The following is a 23,721-nucleotide window of genomic DNA, read 5'->3' on the forward strand; positions in this document are numbered from 1 at the left end:
TTCACTGTTCACTATTCACGGTTACTGTACAATACTCAATTAATATGTATTTCTGTACGTATAAGTACTATATACGTATTTCTGTACGTATAAGTACTATATACGTATTTCTGTACGTATAAATAATAAATACGTAATTCTGTACGTATAAATATTAATACGTATTTCTGTACGTATAAATATTAATACGTATTTCTGTACGTAAAAATATTTAATACGTATTTCTGTACGTATAAATATTTAATACGTATTTCTGTACGTATAAATATTAATACGTATTTCTGTACGTATAAATATTTAATACGTATTTCTGTACGTATAAATATTGATACGTATTTCTGCACGTATACGTACGATTTAAATGTAAATACAAATTCAGTAAATAAAATTTACTAAATTACCCTTTTACAAAATTACTTTTTACATTTACTGAAAGTAATTTATATTTACATTTACTGAAGGTAAAATTTAATTACATTTACCGTAGTAAATAAAAATTACATTTACATTTACCGTACACAGTAAATTACCAAAATACCCCTTCAGTCAAAATTAATTACACCGCCTCACACGGCGGCGCGTGTGGCACACGCGCCACCTCCGGCCGGCCGCGCGTGGGGCCCACGCGCCGAGGCTAACCACGGCGCGTATCACGCCACCGCCGCCCCAAAACTCTCCCTTTTCTTCTTCCTTCCCCCTCCTCGGCCTCACGCCGCCCTTATGCTATCTCACACGCTCTCACGCGCCGCTTAACACGGCGGTAACCCACCCCCCTTCAACCCTCTCCGATCTCCACAAAAAATCACAAACAACCAACAATCTTCAATCACAACACTCAATTAATCGATCCATTACCTCAATCGATGTTTTGGATCGTCGGATTCCCTCGGAGAAGCTCCCAAAAGTCGCCGTGAGACTCGGTTTCGGAGGGATGAGGGTCGATGGAGTCGGTGCTCGAGGTGAGTCTCCAGCGGGTAGATTCGTGTCGCGGAGGAAGGGGCGAGGTCGTGATGGTGGCGCCGAGCTCCTGCGATGCCGGCCACGTCGAACTCGACGAGCCCGAGGTCAAGCTCTGGCGGTGTCGCTCGATCCCCGCTCGGGGTGCGTCGTCGCTACTACCGGCCGCTGCGTCGTGGTCGCGCGGTCTCAGTGACACCGGCGGTGTCAAGCACGGAGACGATCGGAGGGAAATCGCCGGTTTGGAAGGAGAGGTAGGGGAGAGAGAGTCGCGAGGGAGGGAGAGAGAAATGGAGGCGGTGCGAAACGATAGTGAAGGGTTTCCTGAATTGGAAACCCTAATTCACAAAAATATCCTATTTATACCCGTTTCCAAATCGGAAACTAACTTCTATCGTTAATAACTTTTACATCCGACGTCCGATTCGAACGTGTCACATATCCCCGAACTCGTATCGACGAGCGCTACAACTTTCGTGAAGAAAGTTTTCGTAACCGAGTGACGAAATAAAAGTCGATAATTTCGTTCGGAAACGTAACGTTTTTCTTAATAAACGTTCCGAAAACGTTTCCGTTTTTTCGTTTCAAAGCATCGCAAACAATAAGTTTCATTTTATTTGAAATTCCAAAACTTAATAGAATTCAAATCAATTCACATATTGTTTTAAAATCTAGGGTTATTACACATTTAGACGAAAACGGATTTATCTTTAAAGACTTCGACTAATCATGGGAGCTATGGAAGCCTCACTTTTTACATTTAGAGTGCTTAAAAGCCGATTGATGGTTAATCATCAATATTATAGTCCTCAAGATCTATTTTGAGACTGCGTCTTCCCAATGATCTTTTTCATTCTCGACTTAGGATTTGTAATGGCGACATCTTTTTAGTTCATCAAAAAACTCTGCAAATCCATATTAAATATGCAATGACATAACACATCTGATCCCTATTCATAATCAAGTATTTTACTTCGTGAACGTTTCAATTCCTTTTGTAACGCTACGTGATCTAGAACCATTTCTTGGGTGGATAAAGTCTGTTCTATGACTTTCATGTATATCTATTAATTTTGATCCCCATAGAGATACCTTATTTTCACCATTCATAAGCTGCATTTGTCAGTTTTTCGGAAACTACCAAACTGATAAGGTAGTGGAGTGCAATAACTTCCATTACGAGAATATCTCTTTATGGTCCGTTACAAAAGAATATTTCATCGCAGTCGATTCCAGTGCGTTTGTGAGAGACCTTGCGCCATAGGGTGAGTCTATATTCTTAATTCTCATACGCATCCTAACAAAGATATATGATAGGGTTTACACTTGCGGTGTCGGCTTCACCTGCCCAAATACCTATCTCTTTGTTAGTGAACTTTAGTTCATGCTGGATCGCTTCTTTCCATTAGGCCAAAATTATTACGTTGTTATTTCTCAACAAAGTATGGTTCGATATGAAGACTCAATATCCTACATCCTCATGTGGTTTGTATTTGGTAGAGATCTCTATATATTCAAGGATTTGTTCTAACATCTGAGGCGTCCCCCAGTGATAACCAAAATCCAGGAATTCTTATGAGGCGGATTTGAGATTATGGATCAATGGATCCAATTGTGCCAAACTCGCTTTCTTCCTTTAATCGAGTATATATCGAACATAAGGTGGTCTCCCCCTCTTCCTTTGAGGGCCACGGCCTATGACACCATTTATGTCACTTTATGGTGCCAACATGCCACCATCTATGGTGGCAACGCAATGCCCAATTCCTTTTGGGTGGCGTCATGTCCTTTTCTTAGGACCTTGAACCTTGCAAGCCTATTTGCAGCTAATATCTGTGATCTCATCACTTGTTCAATAGTGGGGATCAAGATGAGACACAGTGGGGACAAACCACGACAATTCTTGTCATTCCACTTGAACATTATTTGTTCTTATCTCCCCCTAACGACGGGAAGACTGTCTCATCAAAGTGATACAAATCTAGCAGAAAAAGAGATCGCTTGTCAAAGTTGCTATATAGTGGACTATCTGGATGCTTGTCTCCAATAAGAACATTTACTCACGTTAGTTGGATTCACCATTATGTGATGTGGCGTCGCAATTTGGCACGTAGGTTAATCTAGTTGAGCTCAAGGATTGTAGATCCGTATCAATCCTGGCGAGCTCAAGTATTTCGATCCTTTGATGTTATCGATTGTAATTCCTTTTACAATGATTAAGGTGATAGCCAAAAAACTAGTGAGTAATAAGTTGTTTATACAAAAATTACATTACCCTAAACTGAAAGATTGATGTGTATTACCATTTACCAATATCAAGACTAGTACTTTAGTCATTTTCCGTGAGACCAAGTGGGTTTGTAACTAGCATAAGTAACATTTGATTTAGTAGTGAATGGTGTGATGACACATGACCAGCGTGTCGACACATCAACCAACACCATAAATTATTTAAAGTGTCTGCAAGTTGGTTGAATTAATCCACATAATTGTCGGTGGATTCAATCCTTGTACATAGTGAGAATACATGTCTTTTGCATAGGATGATCTCAATCCAAATTGCTTTTAAAAAATTTGATAAGATTTTGAATGATTAGCTTTACCTACCTAATCACAATGGATATAAGAAGCATAATATGGTGTTAGTGCATATACTTATGCATCAAAAATATCATTGTTCCGTCTTAGGGGAGCGACGAAATCTGGGAATGAAATTACATCTTCAATTCCTCCATAAAAATAAATTTCAGGATTTTGATAGTACTTTGTTTCCTTAGTTCTTACTTCTATTCTATCTAAAAAATATGAGTGTCCTGGTGTAACTCCTTTCATATACGGACACATATAGCACGACCTGGGTATCCCAGTAAATCGTGTCAAAACCCAAATATGCCAAAATCCTGAAGGTCAATTTCTTTTGACGTTGTTTGATTTATTAAGCAGTTTCATATATAGACATATGAACTTCTCTAATACTCGGTTAAATCCACATTCATTAGAGATAGTGCAAAAGAAGTAAACTGTAATCTCACTTATTCATTTTACATGAAAAAGTCGTTGACATAAATATTTAAAACGTATGAGGGTTCGATTATCTCATGTTGACCCTTGTTACATAAAGTGCCAATGAAGTATATAGGTAAGACATGAAAATGGAATATAAACCCAAATTCTTTAGAGTAATTTGATAGAATCGTAAAACGATATCTCCATATCATAATGCATGTATATTTTGAATCACGAAGGATTATATATTAGCGATCATTATTAATATTATTATTTATATCCACGGATATAGTACGATTATTTTTCAGTACTATTACTGTGGGGATCGCATGATGCAATTCTTTGCATTCAATTATTTATGTCATACTAATATTTTGTGAAGTTGCTTTATTTTATGCGGTACTTCGCAAAATCAAATATTAAAAATCGAACAATGTATATTAATATTCGAATATTCTCAATTCATTGAAAAATTTCATAACCTTGGTTGTATGTCAACGATTGCATTAAGGTCTTGTCCAATCCAAAAGCACTTCAATACCGAAAGTTTAGGCATATATAATAGCCTACAATTATATCTTGGAAAATTAGTGACAGACTGTAATCGAAGTCTGAAACATTTTGAATTGACATAGATTTATGTCGCTCTTAAAATTTAAGGGTTTTCTCCTCGTAGTTTGATATTGAATATACGTTTTCAAATTGTCGTACTCTCATTATTCTATACTCTTTTTGTAAGAGGGTATTCCATTACTCATATCAAATCCCCTATGCATTTTTCAAACGGTACATTGTTATAATTGCCACGAATCGCTTTGTATGAATCTACATGTTCATAATATTTGCCCTTTGCTTTAGGGTTATTTCTTTATTATTATCCATAGTTCGTTATGAGAATTATTTTTTTTTCTTTCTAAAATACATTTCTTTGTCTTGAGAGACATTTCTTTGTCATTCAAGATTTTAAATATGCTTCAAAGTTACGTGCAGGGAAACATGTTTGCATAATTCGATCATGGTTGAGCCTTGGTTGGCTTGTAGGGAAGGTTGGTACTCAAATTCTTTAGAGTCCAATATATGTTGTGTTGGTTTAAGCAACTGTAAATAGAGTACGAGACTTATTAGTTTCGCAGTCTAAAAGTCTAAATAGACTTACATGAAAATTAAACATACCAAAATATATTATGGTCACTTTGGAGCTTTATGAAGTTGCTTTATCACAGTAAAGATATACAATTTAATTAATTTCCAAGAAATTCAAATCGAATTGCAAGACCAAGAATTGAAATGGTCGTATTTTTCGATGATTCATGAAAATACTTTATCACAAGAATATGTTTGTCCTCTCTTTGTTTTGGAATTATTAAATTATCATGAAATTTCATTATCATGACAATGCTCATATCATATGCTAAATAACATAATTATAAAAATTATATAAACATAGCATATGCAACAAATAGAGCATATCATTTAACATGGTTAAGTAATTTAGCAAGATTTGGACATTTATCGTATTCATGATACATGCCAATGACCATGTATAAATATATAATGCTTAAAAATTAAATCATAGCATCACGATTTAATGACATGCTAAGTAATTAAATTTTGATAAAAAACATAGCATATAACATGAATAATATTTAGAGAGTATTTTGCTCATATAACATATATAATTTCATTTATATGAATGAAATGCTATAAGCAAGAAATATAATTGAGATCTTACTTGCATGTGAGTTTGCCATATAAACCGCATATTAAACGATTCTTGATCTCATAATTCCATGTTGCTTCATTGTCTATTGAATCATCGCATTTCTCGTATTAATCGTCATAGTGTAAGTGATGCGTTACATACAAAACAATTAGAATTATATGATTAGGTCACATTTAATCATATATATATATTTAACTTACCATAACAATAAGTGGTAAGTTGACAACAAAACATGAAATAATTAATGGTAAATTACATAATTACCGTATAATATTTTGGTAAAACATAAATAATGAAATAGTGAATAAAAAATCACTATGTGATAATTTTTTAAATTACCTCTTAGTTTACCACTAGTAAATTTTGATTTCCCAAAAAAAAATTCCTTTTTTTTATGGATCGGATTGAGTAGATCCAGGTCGAGCACATGGGTGGGATCGACAAATCCAAGTCGAGTGCGTGGGTGGGATCAATGAGTGAGAAGGAGGGTGGCATGCGGCGCCGATGGATCTCGTCATCAGGTGAATTATGGTTTAATAGCTTGATCACGTTGTGCCCTAGCTATATACTTGGGATTAATATTTAACAAGTCGTCAATATTCAATTATATATAAGAACTTCAAGCAATAAAGGAGCATAAGAATTTTCTTATCGTTTGGAAATTTGTGATGCCCCCATTCGCTCATGCGGCTGCGGTTTGAGCTCCCAAGTCTTGTTGCTTAGGTATCAATCTCGTTGCCCCCAATCTAGATTGGATGAATATAATGTGTCAGAATAAAGGTTGTGCAGGTTGAAGGGCTGCGACAGAATTTTGCTAGGGTTTTGATCTCTCTCTCCTTTTCTTTGAAAAACTCAATGGTTAAAGCCACGTGCTGATAACGTGTTGTAGAGAAAATGGAATGAATCTACTCATCTCATTGATAATCCCCTTTATATAGGGGTCAAGATTACAATAGAAATAAATGGTAATTACAATGGCAATTAAGGCTACATAATGGTGATTGATCTGTTACATCCGTTAACCATAAACGTCATTAACTTATTCCTTTATTTGCTTTAACGAAGGCACACTAATGGTGTTTTTCCTTCAACATATTTTACTTTTTAGATATAAGTTTTTGCACACTATTTGAGTTGGCTAAGGCAAGCTGATTAATAAATAGCCCCACCCACTTCTCAGGTTCGAATCACACATCTGAATATTCTTTCTGTTTTTTCTCTTCTTTTTTTTTTTGGTCTGAACTCAATCTTTTCTTCTTATTTTATGTTTTCCTTTCTCCTACCCAGTTCTTTTCTTCTTAGTTTTGTTGCTCACTTCTTTTATATCACAATTTTTTCACAATTTTCAATTAGTTAGGGGCTAGACCATCTATATTTCTTTATATTGTTTCTTCATTTTTAATCCTCTTTTTCTTTAGTTACAACTAATCTCATATGCAATTTCTTTAGTTAATTTTTTTTTCTATAAAAAAAAATTTGCCTTAAAAACCAGCCATACCCCATGGTGGTTCTTGGTTCCACCACAAGTGTACATTTTTTTAATCAAATATCAATACAGTTTTTAAATTAATTAGAAACGAGTACAACTAAGGCTAAATGCAATCATTACATACCCTTCGGCCATCATCTTACAGATAGAACAAGAAGTTGTGAGAACAGACTCTTACAATGGTACATAGGATAGACCACACATTAGAAACAATTTAACCAACTCCCAAACCTTTCATCTATTATAAAGATGAAAGCCAATCTAGAACCTATAACAAAATAGAATTCAGAAAAATCTGAATATATAGATATGGACTTAAGCTAGACCTACGCCCAATATAGAAAAACAAATAAATTGGCCGGAAAAAACCATAGCCGAAATTGGAATAAAATTAAACTTAGTTGCCCGCGGAAGCTGTGACTTAAGGGCGGATGACTGGTCAATATCTATAGCTATCACTAGTGTACATGATTATTTACATAGATAGATAAATATACATACTTCCTATCTAGCTTCAAACTCTTTATTGAGCTATGTGAGGAGTTGCTTGCATTTCTTGATCAGTGAAAGCAAGCTCAACAGTTGGAACGATTTCGGGAGATGCTTGACCGTGAGATGAAGTTTCTTGGTCTCCACAGAATGAAGACGTTGCATCCGTTTGGTTGGTGTAACTGAATGGACTTTCAGGCCAGTTATTATTTGGTGAGGCAATCACATCATGATCTGCAGCACCAGTTATCCTGGCTTCATTATGTCTACTGCTTTTAAAAGTATGAGAGCCAACTTCTTTGTCATCGAAAATCTTGAAAATGGTCTTGGTCCGTTTCCACTTGGAATCTATTGAATCAGAAGACATCAAAACTTGCTTATGCTTGTGAAGGAAGGAAGCTGCAAATATGAGAAGAGCTAATATTGAAGCTATCCCAGCAATGAGAAATAGGATCCAAAAGCTCTCAAGGCCAAGACTACTACTATGCAGTTTCTCGGTGCCCGGATCTTTGCAATTGTTTTCTTTTCTGATCCATTTGTCTTCAAGCTTCGTTATCGTCTCTTCTTCTGTCAATCTGAGGATTGCTTGTGAAACATCCGGTATAAGAGGAGAGCCTTTCGGAAATACCTGTAAAGCCAACATGAAAACAAATTGCATAAGAGAAATGTAGCCTCAGGAGAGAGAAAAAAGAGATAGAAGAGTTTATAGGACAGAGATCTTACGAACGCAAAGCCATCAGTTCTAAATATAGGTCCAATCATGGTATATTTGGAACAATATTTTGCAATAAAAAGCTTCATATAGGGGGTTTCATGAAACATAGCCGCAATCCCGCCATTTCCACTCCCCTTCGAAAGAGCTACATCTATTTCTTCCATATATTCATAACCTTTCAGCTTGTCAGCATGAAATCCTTTATCTATCAAAATTTTATGTATATAAGAACTCGTCATATAGCCCACAGTTTCACCATTCCTCAGAAGATCATATATATCGGTGACAGTTGGTTGGAGTTGTTGAATCGTCAACAGTGATGCCAAACTAGCTGTGTAGCTCTGTGTCACTATTAGCACAACAAATATCCATATAATCATCACAAATCTTGCCAAGTTACTGACCACTTTCTCCCCTGTAAGACGAAAATGAAGAAGTTAGTACCATGCAAATATAAACATATATATGTCGATCTGATGGAGAAAGAAATTAAAAGGTACGGTTAGATAAAAGTGTATAGATAATTACTTTGTGAGAAAACCATGGTTGAGAAAGAAAACCAGAAGCTTGTGCCAATTTGATTCGATGGAGAACCACGAAAATCGTCATTAACTCGATGTTCAAGAACCCAAATTACAAACCCTATAAAGATGAAAAAGCCCAGAGTCGTCATCCAAAGGTCCCATGTCAATGGCTTCAAGAAGACCCATGCACTTTTAGTCCTTTTGTCTTGTACAGGCACAACCATCACTACACCAGACTCGGTATATGGCATAGTAAAACCTGCATACAATGACCTATCTGCTCTAATTGTTGCATCTCCAACCACAGCATCAAAAAACTGTAAGCCAACAAAATATAAAGTTGTCAAGCCAAAAAAAAAACATCGAAAGAAAAGAAGCTAAATATATTCATTGCTCATCTTTCAACATAATGTATATCAGATATCAAAAATGCAAACAAAATTACGATTTACTTACCCCAGTATGTACTTGATACACCAAATCATTGTATGTGCCAGCGCTGCTTCCATTAGCCTTTGCAAAGGGAATTAACTCGTATGGTAGTGAATATGGTAGGATATCCACTACGGCCTTGAAAACGTCAATACTAAACCCGATGACATCCACTGTATTATTGCTTGCATTTCGGATCACTCTAACAAACTCTAGAAAACCATCCTTCACAGGAACTCCTATTCTCAACTTGGTACCGTTTGCCGGGATATCCCATCCTTTAGGAACCGATAGCGACTCTCCAGGCCATATTATAGGTCTAAGATCGCAAAAGGGAGTTGATATTCTACTACTTCTAGAACTCAACCGCTTTACAACCCTTCCAGCTTCCGGTGTCCAATATCCAACTGTTCTTGGTCCATCACCATTCACATTTATAATTCTGAAAGCTGATACGTTAAGTTGCTTATCAACCAGATTAAAATTTCCAGCCATACCTTTGAAACTAGTAATAGATAATGCACGGGCAAGTTTTGAACCATGATGAGAGACCTCAAAGGTATCAAGATCTGTTGATTTGAAGGAAGAAGCATTAATCCTCTTTTGGAAGATGAAACGTAGACCGGCAACCTTTTCAATTGCCATGGCTACTGCAAAAACGGCGTCATATGCCCGCAATCCAAAAGCATCTAACTGGACATCAATGTTTTTCGGATTGTCTTGTTGGAACTGTCTTTTCCACCTTGATATAAATTTGCTAAGCTTCGTTGTCCTTGGAATGTAACTTTCTACACCTAACAGGCCTTGCATCGAATTAAGGTCTGAAACCATAGACTTTATATTATTTCCAATACTATTAGTCGTGATCCAAACAAAACCCTCCTCCATCATTCCTATCTCTTTCGCCTTTGCAAAAAGCCGAGACGAAAGAGCAGGCTTCATATGCACAATGAATACTCGAGTCTGCATCATCATCAACTTGTAAAGCTCCTTTTCAATTTCGTCATCAGAGGCTAATTCATGAATTGCACTTCTATGGGGAACATGAGCATCAACCTCTTGCAAAGCATCAATTAAAAAAGGTATGACTCCTTCCCCGTACATATCGTCTACGTAGATGGGCACGACCTGTCTCCATCCAAAGTTTTGAACAATAGCACTTATAGCTTTCACTTGGTTCAAGTCATTTTGTGCAAATCGAAAAAAATAAGGACTCTGAAGTGAAGTAAGAGAAGGGCTGGTTGCAGAAAATGTAATGATGGGTACATGAGCTTGCTCTCCAAGATTAACAACGAAGCTTGCCTGCATTGACGACACCGGTCCTAGGATGGCTTTCACTTCGACATTCTTTATCAGATCTAAAGCTGTGTTCATTGTGAAAAAAAAAAGTTTATTAAGTTTGAGATTTATGAGCTTATTAGTAATTACAACAGTACAAATGAAAAATGTAATCAGGGTCTATATTATGTCTCTAACATTTGGTCATGATCGTTGCTTGGTCAGTTGGTCGCTTTGATTCGGTTATGAACATTTTCAATTTTGGCTAATGAAAACATTTTAAATTTACAACATTCTTTATACGTGATTATATAACCATTTATGCCAAACTCTAACTAAAATATGCCCAAAATTTTAGAAGAGAACGAGCGGTGCCCTAACCCTTAGGGAGTTAGCTAGGCTTCGTCGAGTAGAGAGAGATATGCATGCTGATTTCGAAATCGGCGATCCTCTAATTTAAACAGGAAGTTGTACGTCGGTGCTGCTAGAAGATTCGGAGGACGGACCACGATTTTAGTGATAATGATTTTTTTACTGACGCATCCGGCGAGACAGAGGTTGTGATTGCTGGGTGGATTGCAGCGGCAGCCGGCAGCAGGAATACGATTTGATGAAAGGGCTAAACACAATTACATTGCGATTAAGCAGATAACTCATATTCAAAATTATGATAGGTAAAGTGCGACAGAGCGTCCGAGAAGATTAGATGGTTTTTGATTAGCAAAACCTAGGTTTCGCTTGGCGGCAGCGGCACTATTCCCTGGGTCAAGGTGGCGGGACCGTGCTTGGCATGGCGGCTGCGTGGGGAGAATTTTCAACCTCGATTGTGCTTGTACGTGATGATAGGATCTTTGGCGGCTTGAGAAGATATGGTGTGGGTGCTGATGCGAATTAATGGTGCCAATATTGTGTGTACTATATGACAAGTAGGATCGATATACATGGTATCGTTCTAGTATGTTCTACCTTGATAGTAAATTGTATATACGTCGTTCCATACCATCTGTACACTAGGGTACGTATAGTACGTCGAAACGTTATCGATCGAAACCAGACAAAGATCCAAAGATCTTCGATTAAGTTTTATTGGTTAGATTAGCAAAAGTTGATTTCTTAAATCTTAACATACATGCATGGGACGTTAGTACGTATTTCACTAATTTGTAGGTCATCAAAGGTATATCAAATTACGTTCCCAGGCCATCTATATATCATATATGGTATATATCATCAATATAGCACCTATCTATAATCACTTAATGAGAGAGAGAGAGAGAGAGAGAGAGAGAGAGAGAGAGACCTGCGGCAGCTGCACCAACCACATTTCCATTGGAGTTCCTGGTGTTCAAAACGACCCTAGTCTTGTAGTGAGCATTGGAAGCATAGAAATCTGAGAGCGCCATTTCGATACAACTCAGATACATTTTCCCAGCCGATTCGTCAAGGTCTACGATAACTCCCACGTTCACCGGGATTAATGTTGTTCTGCCTTCACCTCCCATGGCGGTGACCATGAAAATCCATGAGAAAAGAAGAAGGATACTCCACTTCTGATTCTCCATAGAGCTCATGTTTAATTTGAAGTGCAAGGTCATGACTCGCTCCTGTATATCAAATGTCAGACGTACTACTCCATTACATTTATATACGAAATAACCAGAAATGCTAGGCGGATATATGATCAGTATACGAAAGTCCTACGAAAAGATAGAACAACATATTTGGCCAACACTCAATCCAACATATACGTACAATATGGGACGAACTGATCAAAGATAGAAAGACTTGTACTAGTCTCTATCTCTTCATTCACACCGCGTAAGAATTATTATTAGCCTGTGATTAATAATGTAATATACATATATTATACACACACACGCGCATATACTTACGTTTCTCATCATTTCCTGGCTAACATGCTTTGGCTGCTTTGACGTGGTATATTCTCGTGGGAACGACAACTCCTATTTTCCGAATACTTTATTACATCCGTTTTGTATATTTGAGGTTAATTTGTTATACATCAATGTATGATATACATCCTACATCTGACAATTGACAACGGATATTATTTTTCTGACCACACTCACAAAAAAATATTAACCGTCGGATGTGGAATGTATAGTATACATTGATGTATATTAAAATTTTTCGTATATTTCCAGAAATTACATCATAATCCGCAGGTGTGTGTACACGCGCGCAGGCGCGATCAAATGTTCATTCTTCGACTGAAAATGGACGTGTCGCATGCATATAATACCAAGAAGTCCAATTATGGAAGATGCATGGGAGATGCCTTAGATATTATTCATCGACTGAAAAATAGACATTTTGGCATGTTGCATGCGCAGCGTGGCTTTCAAACTCCGATCAGAGTTGAAGAAATCCAACTACTATAGTTTGTATTATTCAAATAATTTTGTCGTACTGAGAATCGGAGATATCATCGTGTACAAGTATCCAAATATTCCAAAATATAATCAGTCAAATACGCTGAATTGAAATTCGGGTTAGAATGTTTTGAACAACGGTCTTAATAATTCTAGATCACATTTGGGTCAAGTACGTACGTACGTACTTCCAATATTTGTATATACACTAGAGAATCTTCGAGTTCAATTTTTCCATTTTGTTTTCTGACCGCGTTTCACGGATAAGCCAAAATTATGCTATGAACGTTCTCTGCATTACTATGTTCATACCACATATGCTAACAAGTAGCATAATCAACTAAAACAGTGGCAGAGATAGAAATTTAAGTCAACTAATGCACTGAAAAAAAAATATAAAAATATATTATATATATTGTAATAACCCTATTTTTTTCAAAATAATATTGGTTTGATTTGAATCCTATAAAGTTATGAAATTCAATTAAAATGAATTTCATTGTTTGCGACTTTACGAAACTGAAAACCGAAACGTTCTCGGAACGTTTAATTAGAAAAACGTTACGTTTCCGAACGAATATATTAACTTGTATTTCGTCGCTCGATTGTGAAAACTTTCTTCACGAAAGTTGTAGAACTCGTCGATACGAGTTCGTGAGTATGTGACGCGTTCTAATCGGACGTCGGACGTAGAAGTTAATAACGTCGAAAATTCGTTTCCGATTTTGGAAACTAGTATAAATAGGAAAAATTAGGGATTAGAGTTTCCATTTCTGGAAACCCTTCACCCGCCCCTATTTCCCTCTCTCTTTCCTCTCGCGACTCTCTCCCCGATCGCTCTCTCTCCCTCCCTCGAGCTTCGCCTGCAACCTCACCGACCGGCCGTCGTGGTGCACACCGCCTAGCCCAGAGGCATCACCCACTCCTCCGCAATCGACCCTGAGCTTGCGGCGCTCCGTCTCGCCGCCGAGAGCCTCCTCTCTCTCCCCGAGCCTTCTTCTGCCTCGCACCCCGATCTTCGCCTCCAAGCTGTTGTGTCCTTCACCGCCATTCCCTGGGGCATCGTGAGACCCTCCGCTGCCACCCTCTAGCACGTCGTGCCTCGTCTCATCGCCAAGGAGCCACATCGACGAGTGAAGTTCTTGCGCGAAGCTCGTCGATGAATCAATCGTTTCCGACGCATTTTGAGCTCCGATCTAGGTAAGGATACATTCAATTCATGGTTGTGATGATTGTGTGATGTTTTTGGATGGATTGGGAGGATTTTGGAGGAGGGTCGGAGGTGTAGGTGGAGAGTTGAGCACCGCCGCATTAGGCGGCGCGTGTGGGTGCGTGAGGTGGCCAGGAGGTGGCCTTGGGCCGTGCAGGGGCGGAGAAGAAGGAGAGGGAAAGAAATGGAGCGGCGGTGGCGTGCTACGCGACGGCCCTAGTATCGGCGCGTGTGCCCCACGCGTGGCCTGCCGGAGGTGGCGCGTGCACCCCACGCGCCGCCACGTGCGGCTAGGGGTGGCAAAAATGAGCCAAACAAAACCGAACCAAGCCTTACCAACCGAATCAAGTAAGTTGGTTACCAAGTATTTCAGTTACCGAAACTTCGGTACGGTAATACCGAACCGACTTTTCTAAATTGGGACGGTAATGGTAATAGTTTTGGCGAAAGTTGGTATTACCGTACCAACCGAGTTTTTGATTTTAATTATTTATTTTTAAATTTATTATTACATATATTGATCTTAGCCATTGATATATCTCAAATTAGGGCTCGTCAACGGGCCGGCCTTACAGGCTTGTATTAGAAGATAAAAAACATAATACTCTTATTTAAGAGTTTGAAAAAATAAAAGAATTATTAGAAAACATTCTTAAAAAAAAGTCACAAATAAATTCTAGTTTTGAAATATTGTCGATCGACACCGATAGATGTGATTGATATATATATATTTAGGGACCCTGTAAAAATTTTGTCCGTTTTCAACATGGTTTGACCGTCTGTACCTACGTTTAACCCAAAAATGCGTTTTGACATAATAAAACTTTATTAACCGGGGCTTTGCCAAATGGGTTTCCTTATTGCGACCACGCACGATTGGTGACAAAAATTAGAAATTAGGTGTTTTCAAATATGTAAACAGCTTCCGATATTCACATATTAATAATCGGTCCTCCTTTTGGGCATATTAGTGGTTTTTGGTTTACTGAAAATTTTGACGATCAAACGAGGTCCGAATTGGATGAAATTATAAAATGGTCACTAAATATATATACCGATCATATCGGATGGTGTTGATCGATTCAGAGAAATTTCCTTCATATAGTCGCTTCATCATGCGATGGTTTTATTATAAACCTAATATAAAGGTTATGATATATTAGTTGACACTTCGGCGATTGACAACTCCAGTTCGAAATATGGTCGATCGACACCAGCAGATGTGATAAGCATATATATTTAGGGAATCAATGTCTAAAGCTCGAACTCAGTCCAAACCAATGTCTAGCATAAGAGGAGATTGAAGTCATCGATGTTAGTATTCTGTATCAGTCCTTCAATTTGTTAATTTGTTCATGTTATGATGTTGGAGTGTTGGAGAATACTATGTAATCGCATTTGCATTTGAGGGATATTGTTGTATTAAGGAGTTCGGTCCAAATTCAACTATGAACTATGAAGTTTGTTTAAATCTCTTTTGTCAGCAAAGAAATTGGTATGGGCCTTAAATTTAATTGGGCCAATATCATATCTTGGTAGAGGCCCATTACCAACCGAACCAACCGAAAATATCAGTATACCGAAAACTTGGTACAAAGGCGTAAGTGGTCGATAATGGTACAAATTTTCTCATTACCAATTACAATTGGTTGGTAGATGGTAATGACAAAAATGAATTGGTAATGTACTAAACCCAGCCTTACGTGCGGCGGCACGTGCACAGTAATTTCAAACAGTAAAATGGTAAAATTTATTTTTACGACGGTGAATGTAAAAAGGTGATTTACGTACGGTAAATGTAATTTTTATTTTACGCACGGTAAATATAAATGTAAATTTCATTCAGTAAATGTAAAAAGTAATTTTGGAAGGGTAATTCAGTAATTATTATTTACTGAGACAGTATGTATATTTGAATAGTATTTATACGTATAGAAATAGGTAAACAGTATGTACTCATACATGAATACGTAATGGATGTGTATTTGTACAGTAATACATGAATAGTAACTACATGAATAGTGAATAGTACTCAGTGAACAGTAACGTCGTAAAACCAAATTTGCTGAGCAGTAACAGATTATTACTGTTTCGGCATTTAAAGGTTTACGAAACGTTTATAAATTCTTTTCTTATCTTTTCAAGGTGATCGATAAATCAAGAAAAAGAACTATCTTCGGAAATTGTGGAATTACGCTCGAGTTGTTAAAGTGAGTAAAATCTCACTTATTTAAGAATCTACCCTTGCGGAGATTCAACATTTTGCAAAATATTAAAGAACGAAATATGACATGTATACGATATAGTGGATTATATATATATCGTATAAATGGCAAATAGGTACATATATATATATATATAGTTTGCTATATTATATACTGTTAGAATTTCGTTTGTGAATATGATCACAATGGTGATGAGAATTATATATTGAGCATGTGATGCGATTTGTACAAATAATGAGTAGATTATTGTACGTGGTTTTAACGTTGAGAATTGTTAAATCGTTTTGTCTTCAGACGTATGACATGTATATAATAAAGTGGATTATATATATATTGTATAAATGGTAAATAGGTACATATATATATAGTTTGCTATATTATATACTGTTAGGATTTCGTTTGTGAATTATGATCACAGTGGTGATGAGAATTATATAATGAGCATGTTGATGCGATTTGTACAAATAATGAGTAGATTATTGTACGTGTTTATGTCTTCGGACCAGTCTTCGGACGTGTGTGACATGTCGGAACCTAGCCTTTGGCCGGGCGAATGTTACGATACAGTTAGAGCTCTAGTCTGTCTGCCAGAGTACTGCATGTGAGGTAACATGTGGGTTATCGGCTCATGAGTACTCATATTTTTGGACATCGGGTAGCGAGGAGGTTGCTCTATGTCGGATAATGGGTAGCGAGGAGGTTGCCCAATGTCGGGCGTTGGGTAGCGAGGAGGTTGCCCAACGTCGGCGATGTACTATTTGAGGGGTAACAGAGGTGTACCAGCGCTCATTAGTACCCGTATTATAAATGCATTTGGGTAAACATAGGAGTTTCCCAATTTCTCATGAGCACTTTCATTTTCATATTTTTGAGACAACCAGATGGGCCGTCCATTGACTCATCAGTGCATTTATACTTGTTAATTTGTGGATTGTCGTATATGTTGATATGCGAGATATATTGTTTTATATACTCATACGAGCTGTAAAGCTTACCGGGTTTGTGTTTACAATCCCGGTGCACCAATTCGATGGTGTAGGGGATACTACTGCAGGTGTCGATGAGTGGGAATCGAAGGACGACTCCGGAGACTCGAAGTTGTTCATTATCTTGATTGTAGTGAGGTTTCCATTGCGGATTTATGTGTGAGAACTTGTGAGGATTTATTTGTGAGTTGTGAGAGATTATGAGGATTATTACATTTCCATTTTATGTAATGTTGATTTACAATTTGGTTTGTAATAATTGGTTGTCTGAGTTGTATTATGAACTCAGTAATGATCCGCTGTGCATTTAAAATGATTTCGATTCGTTGAGATTGTTTTAGTGTTGAACGACTTTAATATTTTGAGTTTTTATGCTCAAAATTTTAGGGTCGTTACAGTAAGATTGCGGTGCCGAATTCAGTGACATATTATGGCACCCTAGCACTTCTCAAATCCCATAATGCTTGAGGAATGAGGGGTATAAAAACATTACATATATTACATGCATGCAAGTGATGCAATAATAGATGCATAGCTTTGATATAGAAACTTCATATATACTAGAAGCTAATTAACTCATTATTGTTGAATTAATATTACAGTAATTATATACATGAAGAGAAATTGTATACATCTTTCGTTTTGCATTTCCTTTTTGCTCTTAATCAAGTTGTTTCGGAAGTTTCATGGATTGTGATGGCATGCTCATACGATGGAAAAATTTCCGGAGATGCTAGACCATGAGATATTGGTGTTTCTTGCCCGGAAAATGCAGAAGTCGCCTCTGTGTGGTTGGTATAGCTCTGTGGACTTTCTGGCCAGTTGTTATTTGGTGGTAATGATTTTCCTTCATGATCATGAGCACCAACAGAACTATCTGAATGTCGACTGCTTTTAAATGTATGAGAGCTAATTTTGTTTTGATTGAAGATCTCGAACATGGCTCTAATCCTTTTCCACACAGAGGTGTCCGAATCAGGGGGCATCAGGACATGCTTATGCTCGTGCAAGAAGGAAGTTATAAATATGATTAGAGCAAATATTGACGATGTCCCTGCAATTAAAAAGAGACCCCAAAAGCTCTCAAGGCTAAGAGCACTGCTAGAATACTTCCCAGTAGAGTCTTTACAGTTACTATCTTTCTTGATCCATTTATCTTCAATCTTCGACAGCATTCCATCATCTGTCAAATTTAGGACTGCTTGAGTAATATCAGATACCAAAGGAGAACCTTTTGGAAATGCCTGTAAAGTTTACCACAAAATAATAATAAATCATATACATGATCGATATGATTTGATCGAAATCACATACATAAATACATACACATACGTATGTATGTATGTATGCATGTATAAGTTTGTAAACTTAACCAAATAGAAAATAAAATGAGGAGAGGGAGATCTTACAAAGCCAAAGCCATCGGTTTTAAAGATTGGTCCAATCATAGTATATTTGGAACAATATTTTGCAACAAATAGCTTCATGTAGGGGGTTTCATGAACAATTGCAGCTATACCACCCTTTCTGCTCCCTTTTAAAAGAGCTTCATCTATTTCTTCCATATATCCATAAGGCTTCAGCTTGGAATCTTGAAAACCTCTTTGTATCAAGAGACCATAAACATAAGCACCCCTCATGTAGCCAACGTTTTCTCCATTCCTTAAGAGATCATCTAAATCATTAACAGTCGGTCGAAGTTGTTGAACAGTTAATAATGATGCTAGATTAGCAGTATAGCTTTGCGTCACTATCAGCACAACAAACACCCATATAATCATGACAAATCTTCCCAAGTTGCTAACCACTCTTTCCCCTGTCAAGTGAATTCTACATTAGAAAACATGTTGAAAGTATTCAATAAAAATACGATGCATATATGTTCGATGAAACATAATAGTACTACAGCTAGAGGGTGGTAATGAAATATTACTGTGTGAAAAAACCATGGTTGAAAAAGAGAACCAGAAGCTTGTGCCAACTTGATGTGAAGGAGGGCCACGAAAATCTTCATTGATTCGGTGTTCGAGCACCCAAATCACAAAACCAATGAAGATGAAAAAACACAAAGTCGTCATCCAAAGGTCCCATGTCAAAGGCTGCAAAAACACCCATGCATTTTTGATCCTGCTGTCTATGATTGGCACTACCATCACTACACCAGATTCTGTATACGGCATTGCAAAGTCCACATATAATGTTCTATTTGCTCTGATTGTTGCATCTCCAACCACAGCATCAAATTTCTATCAAGGTCACACACAAAAAAAATGTCAAGTAAATAATTAAAGAATCTAATTCATTATATCTTTTTAACAAAACATGTAAGTAAAAATTAAGAGTATGCACCATGCATTAACGCAGTTGAAAATTAAGAAACTTACCCCAAGGTATATTTGATAGATTAAATCATTATAAGTACCAGCGCTTGTGCCATTAGGATATGCAAAGGGAATCAACTCATAAGGAAGTGCATACGGTAACTTGTCTACTACAGCCTTAAACACATCAATACTGAACCCATTGACATCAGTTGTATTGGTACTCAAATCTGTTGTTACTTTAACAAATTCCGTAAAACCATCCTTCACTGGAACTCCAATTCTCAACTTTGTACCATTTTCTGGGATCTCCCATCCCTTTGGAACGGAGGATGACTCTCCCGGCCATATAATGGGTCCAAGGGCATCGCACTTGACAGCCGAAACATTACAACTACTTGTTGTGTTCAAATTGTTCACTAACCTTCCATTTTCCGGTGTCCAATATCCAACTACTCTTGCTCCATAACCATTCACATTAACGATCTTGAAAGTTGACAGTTGAAGTTGCCTATCCACAAGATTGAAATCACCAGATATGCCTCTGAAGCTAGTCAAAGATAAGGCATTAGAAATGTTTGAACCATACTGCGAGATCTTTAAGTTTCCAATATCTGTAGAGTTGAAAGCTGAAATATTTCCGTTTTCAAATCCAAAGCTTGCATTCCCAACATTTTCAATTGCCATGGCTATTGCAAAAGCTGCATCATATGCCCGATATCCAAAAACATCCAACTCAACATCAATGATTTCAGGATTATCTTTTTGGAATTGTCTTTTCCACCTTGGTCTGAATTCTCTAAGCTTGGACGTGTCTAAAACATTAGTCTCCACACTTAATACTCCTTGCATAGAATTCAGAACAGATCCCATTGCCCTTAGATGATCTCCAATCCCATTGGTCGTGATCCATACAAAGCCCTTGTTCATCATTCCAATCTCTTTCGCCTTGGAAAATAATTTGGATGCAAGTTTAGGCATCATATGCACTATAAAGACTCTGGTTTGCATAGTCATTAACTTGTAAAGTTCTATCTTAATTTCATCATCAGTTGCTGATTGTGAAATTAGACTTCGATAGGGGACATGGGCATTAACCTCTAGCAAGGCATCAATTAGAAAAGGAATGATTCCTTCCCCATACAAATTGTCTACGTAAATGGGGACAACTCGCCTCCATGCAAAGTTTTGAATAACACCACTTATCGCTTTCACTTGGCTAGAGTCATTTTGTGCTAATTGGAAAAAAAAGGAGCTTTGAAGTGAAGTAAGTGAAGAGCTTGTTGCAGAAAATGATATGATGGGGACATGAGCTTTTTCTCCAAGATTGACAACAAAAGTTGCTTGCATTGACGTCATTGGTCCTAGGATTGCTTTCACTTCTACATTCTTTATCAGATCCAAAGCTGTTTCAAAAAAAGAATTAACTAGTTGATACGATTTATTATTCTGGTGCAGATTAGAATGGTTGATAAAAATAATTATTCTGTGTACCGCCACACCATGTGTTATACACAACTAATCATATTATGTCATGGTATAATTAACATGTACACAGTGAAACTAGCAAAAGTTTATTTACATATAAGAACCAACTATAAATAATCACAGTAAAAAATGGAGCAATAACATTAAAAGAGTACGTCACGTGGGATATGTAGCGGGTACATATAATAATTTCTCTGATTGACAAATAATGTGTATGTTAATTGAGAGCAGATTTAGTAAGGTTATCACTAATTTAAATATGCTCTCTAAAATAGCTAAATGCACAAGATAATATTTTTGTATAACTCATTTTAGGTTTGATCCTAACAGTTATATAAATAAAATTAAATGAATAAAGGTTAAAATATCAATAGAAATTATTGATAATTAGTTAAATACATAAAAATAGTAATTATAATTTATAATACAAATTAATGAAAATAATTATCTAAAGTTAGCATTTAAAAGTTACTTAGAATCAGGCATGCATCACATAGCATCAAGTTTGATTCACCCGGCCCTATAATGTGTCTAGTTCGATTCCATAACCATCAAGAAGAGTTTGGTTGAAAATTTGCAGAATAAATTTGTCCATTTAGGGTACCATAATGGTTAATATGAGAAAATGAGAAGAAAAAAAAACAAGTCTTATAAACAATTATCTCGAAGGTTTCAACTTTCAACTGTGATCTTCAGGGCTCGATACTTGTCAACCAAGATATAGTGATTTAAAAAATAACTAATATCAAGAGATCTTGAGTGAACCGAGCCTATTAACATATGATAATATAAAAAATGCATCATATCTAAAGAATAAGACAAGTTTCCCTCATAAATGGGAGAGTGAAACATATCCTTAATTACTGTATGTTTAGATTAATTGTGTTTATCAATCATAGTCAAAGTTACTATATTTATTCTTTCTTCTTATGCAACTAAAAGATAATCATATGGAAAATGTTTTAGCGCCATAATATGACGCCAGATCCGGCACCGCAATCTCACATGGCATGTCACGTCATATTGTCATGTTAAAAATTACAATAATCACAAAAATGTCAATTTTGAATGAAAAGACAATTTATCTTTGTTAATCCAACGGCTCTAGACTATTATAAAAAAATTACAATTCTTTTTTATATCATTTATTTTTTTTAAATGTAATAAAAATATGATATATACAAAGTATGCTTTTGAAATATATAGATATATATGTGTGTATATATATATATATATATATATATATATGCGTGTGTGTGTGTGGGGGTGCCTATATGGTAATTGTATTAATTAATTATAGCCATTAATTAATTATAAATATAAATTAAATAAATAAAAAAGTCATGAATCTTGACATATTTATCACTAGAAAAGATTACCATCAACATAATTGTATTTAATATGGTATTAATTAAGATATGTATACTATAGGAAAAATAATATTTGTTACCTTATATATCCTCTTAAATTGATTATACCTTAACAAAATAATATTCTTTTTCAGAAGGAAAAAAAACCAAATGAATCTTACCAAAAGTTTCATCTAAATATAAATGTTCTAGTTACCTTACGTTGTTTGAAATTTAAAAATAAATATATTTTGTGCATATATATATATATATATCGCGTACGCACACATATTTCAAGCATATTTCGTAAATTTCAATTTTTTAAAATGTATTTTATAAGCATTATTGTGATGAAAAAAAATGATAACAAGAACAAAAAAAATTATAATAATTTAGAACCGTTAGATTAAAAATGATATAATTGGCTTTTTATTTAAAACGACATTTTTATATAAATTTAATTATTGATGTGACAATGTGACGTGACATGTCACATAAGATTGCAATGCTGACTTTAGCGTCATATTATAGTGCCATATCACTCCTCTAATCAAATATAATTACTACAATCCAAATCAAATATAAAAACCCGACAGAGAGAGAGAGAGAGAGCGAGTACCTGCATCAGCTGCACCAACGACATCTTCGTGGGAGTTACTGGCGCTCAAAACGACCCTAGTCTTGTATTGAGCATGGGAAGCATAGAAGTCTGAGAGTGCCATTTCTATGCAACTCAAATACATTTTCCCAGCCGGTTCGTCAAGGTCTGCTATAACTCCCACATTCACTGGGATTCTTGTTGTGTTTTCAGCTGCCTGAACCCCCGCCATGAGAATACATGAGACAAAAACAAGGACGATACTCCTTCTCTTCTGATTCTCCATCGAGCTCATGTGTAATTATACTACGTGCGTGCTTACTTCGGAAAATTGTTGTTCTACTAGTGAAGTCCGAATTCTAGCATTTATATAGAAGATAGAATAAACAGGGATCAAGCAAACTCTTTAGTTAAGATCGACACGAAGGTACCACGAAAAGATCACAGGAGAATCAGTCAGTTGATATTATAATTCTTAATTAACGTATACATGATATATGATTTAGACATGTAGAGTAAGTTACACTAGCTAAATACC

The 23,721-nt window shown here is 36.3% G+C and overlaps 2 protein-coding genes across 2 annotated transcripts; both read right to left on the reverse strand.

The window, feature by feature from the left end:
• Positions 1–7,525: 7,525 nt before the first annotated feature.
• LOC126786323 (glutamate receptor 2.8-like) lies at positions 7,526–12,205 on the reverse strand. The gene is made up of 5 exons (XM_050512109.1): positions 11,914–12,205; positions 9,360–10,699; positions 8,908–9,220; positions 8,388–8,794; positions 7,526–8,292 (listed from the first exon to the last, which is right to left on the reverse strand). The coding sequence occupies exons 1-5, from the start codon at positions 12,182–12,184 to the stop codon at positions 7,699–7,701; spliced, it is 2,925 nt and encodes a 974-aa protein (XP_050368066.1). The 5' UTR covers positions 12,185–12,205; the 3' UTR covers positions 7,526–7,698.
• Positions 12,206–18,092: 5,887 nt separating this feature from the next.
• LOC126787130 (glutamate receptor 2.8-like) lies at positions 18,093–23,478 on the reverse strand. Its single transcript, XM_050513059.1, has 5 exons — positions 23,205–23,478; positions 19,812–21,154; positions 19,361–19,673; positions 18,837–19,243; positions 18,093–18,671 (listed from the first exon to the last, which is right to left on the reverse strand). The coding sequence occupies exons 1-5, from the start codon at positions 23,476–23,478 to the stop codon at positions 18,093–18,095; spliced, it is 2,916 nt and encodes a 971-aa protein (XP_050369016.1).
• Positions 23,479–23,721: the final 243 nt, after the last annotated feature.

The sequence above is a fragment of the Argentina anserina genome, chromosome 3 (assembly GCF_933775445.1).
Source record: "Argentina anserina chromosome 3, drPotAnse1.1, whole genome shotgun sequence".
Classification (NCBI taxonomy): Eukaryota; Viridiplantae; Streptophyta; class Magnoliopsida; order Rosales; family Rosaceae; genus Argentina; species Argentina anserina.

Excerpts from the sequence above, each read along its gene's own strand:
- LOC126786323 (XM_050512109.1), bottom strand. The coding sequence starts at position 12,184 with ATGAGCTCTATGGAGAATCAGAAGTGGAGTATCCTTCTTCTTTTCTCA. Across the intron at positions 10,700-11,913 it reads GGTTGGTGCAGCTGCCGCAG|CTTTAGATCTGATAAAGAAT; the intron begins GTCTCTCTCTCT and ends CAATGAACACAG. Across the intron at positions 8,795-8,907 it reads AACCATGGTTTTCTCACAAA|GGGAGAAAGTGGTCAGTAAC; the intron begins GTAATTATCTAT and ends TTCGTCTTACAG.
- LOC126787130 (XM_050513059.1), bottom strand. The coding sequence starts at position 23,478 with ATGAGCTCGATGGAGAATCAGAAGAGAAGGAGTATCGTCCTTGTTTTT. Across the intron at positions 21,155-23,204 it reads CGTTGGTGCAGCTGATGCAG|CTTTGGATCTGATAAAGAAT; the intron begins GTACTCGCTCTC and ends TTTTTGAAACAG. Across the intron at positions 19,244-19,360 it reads AACCATGGTTTTTTCACACA|GGGAAAGAGTGGTTAGCAAC; the intron begins GTAATATTTCAT and ends TTCACTTGACAG.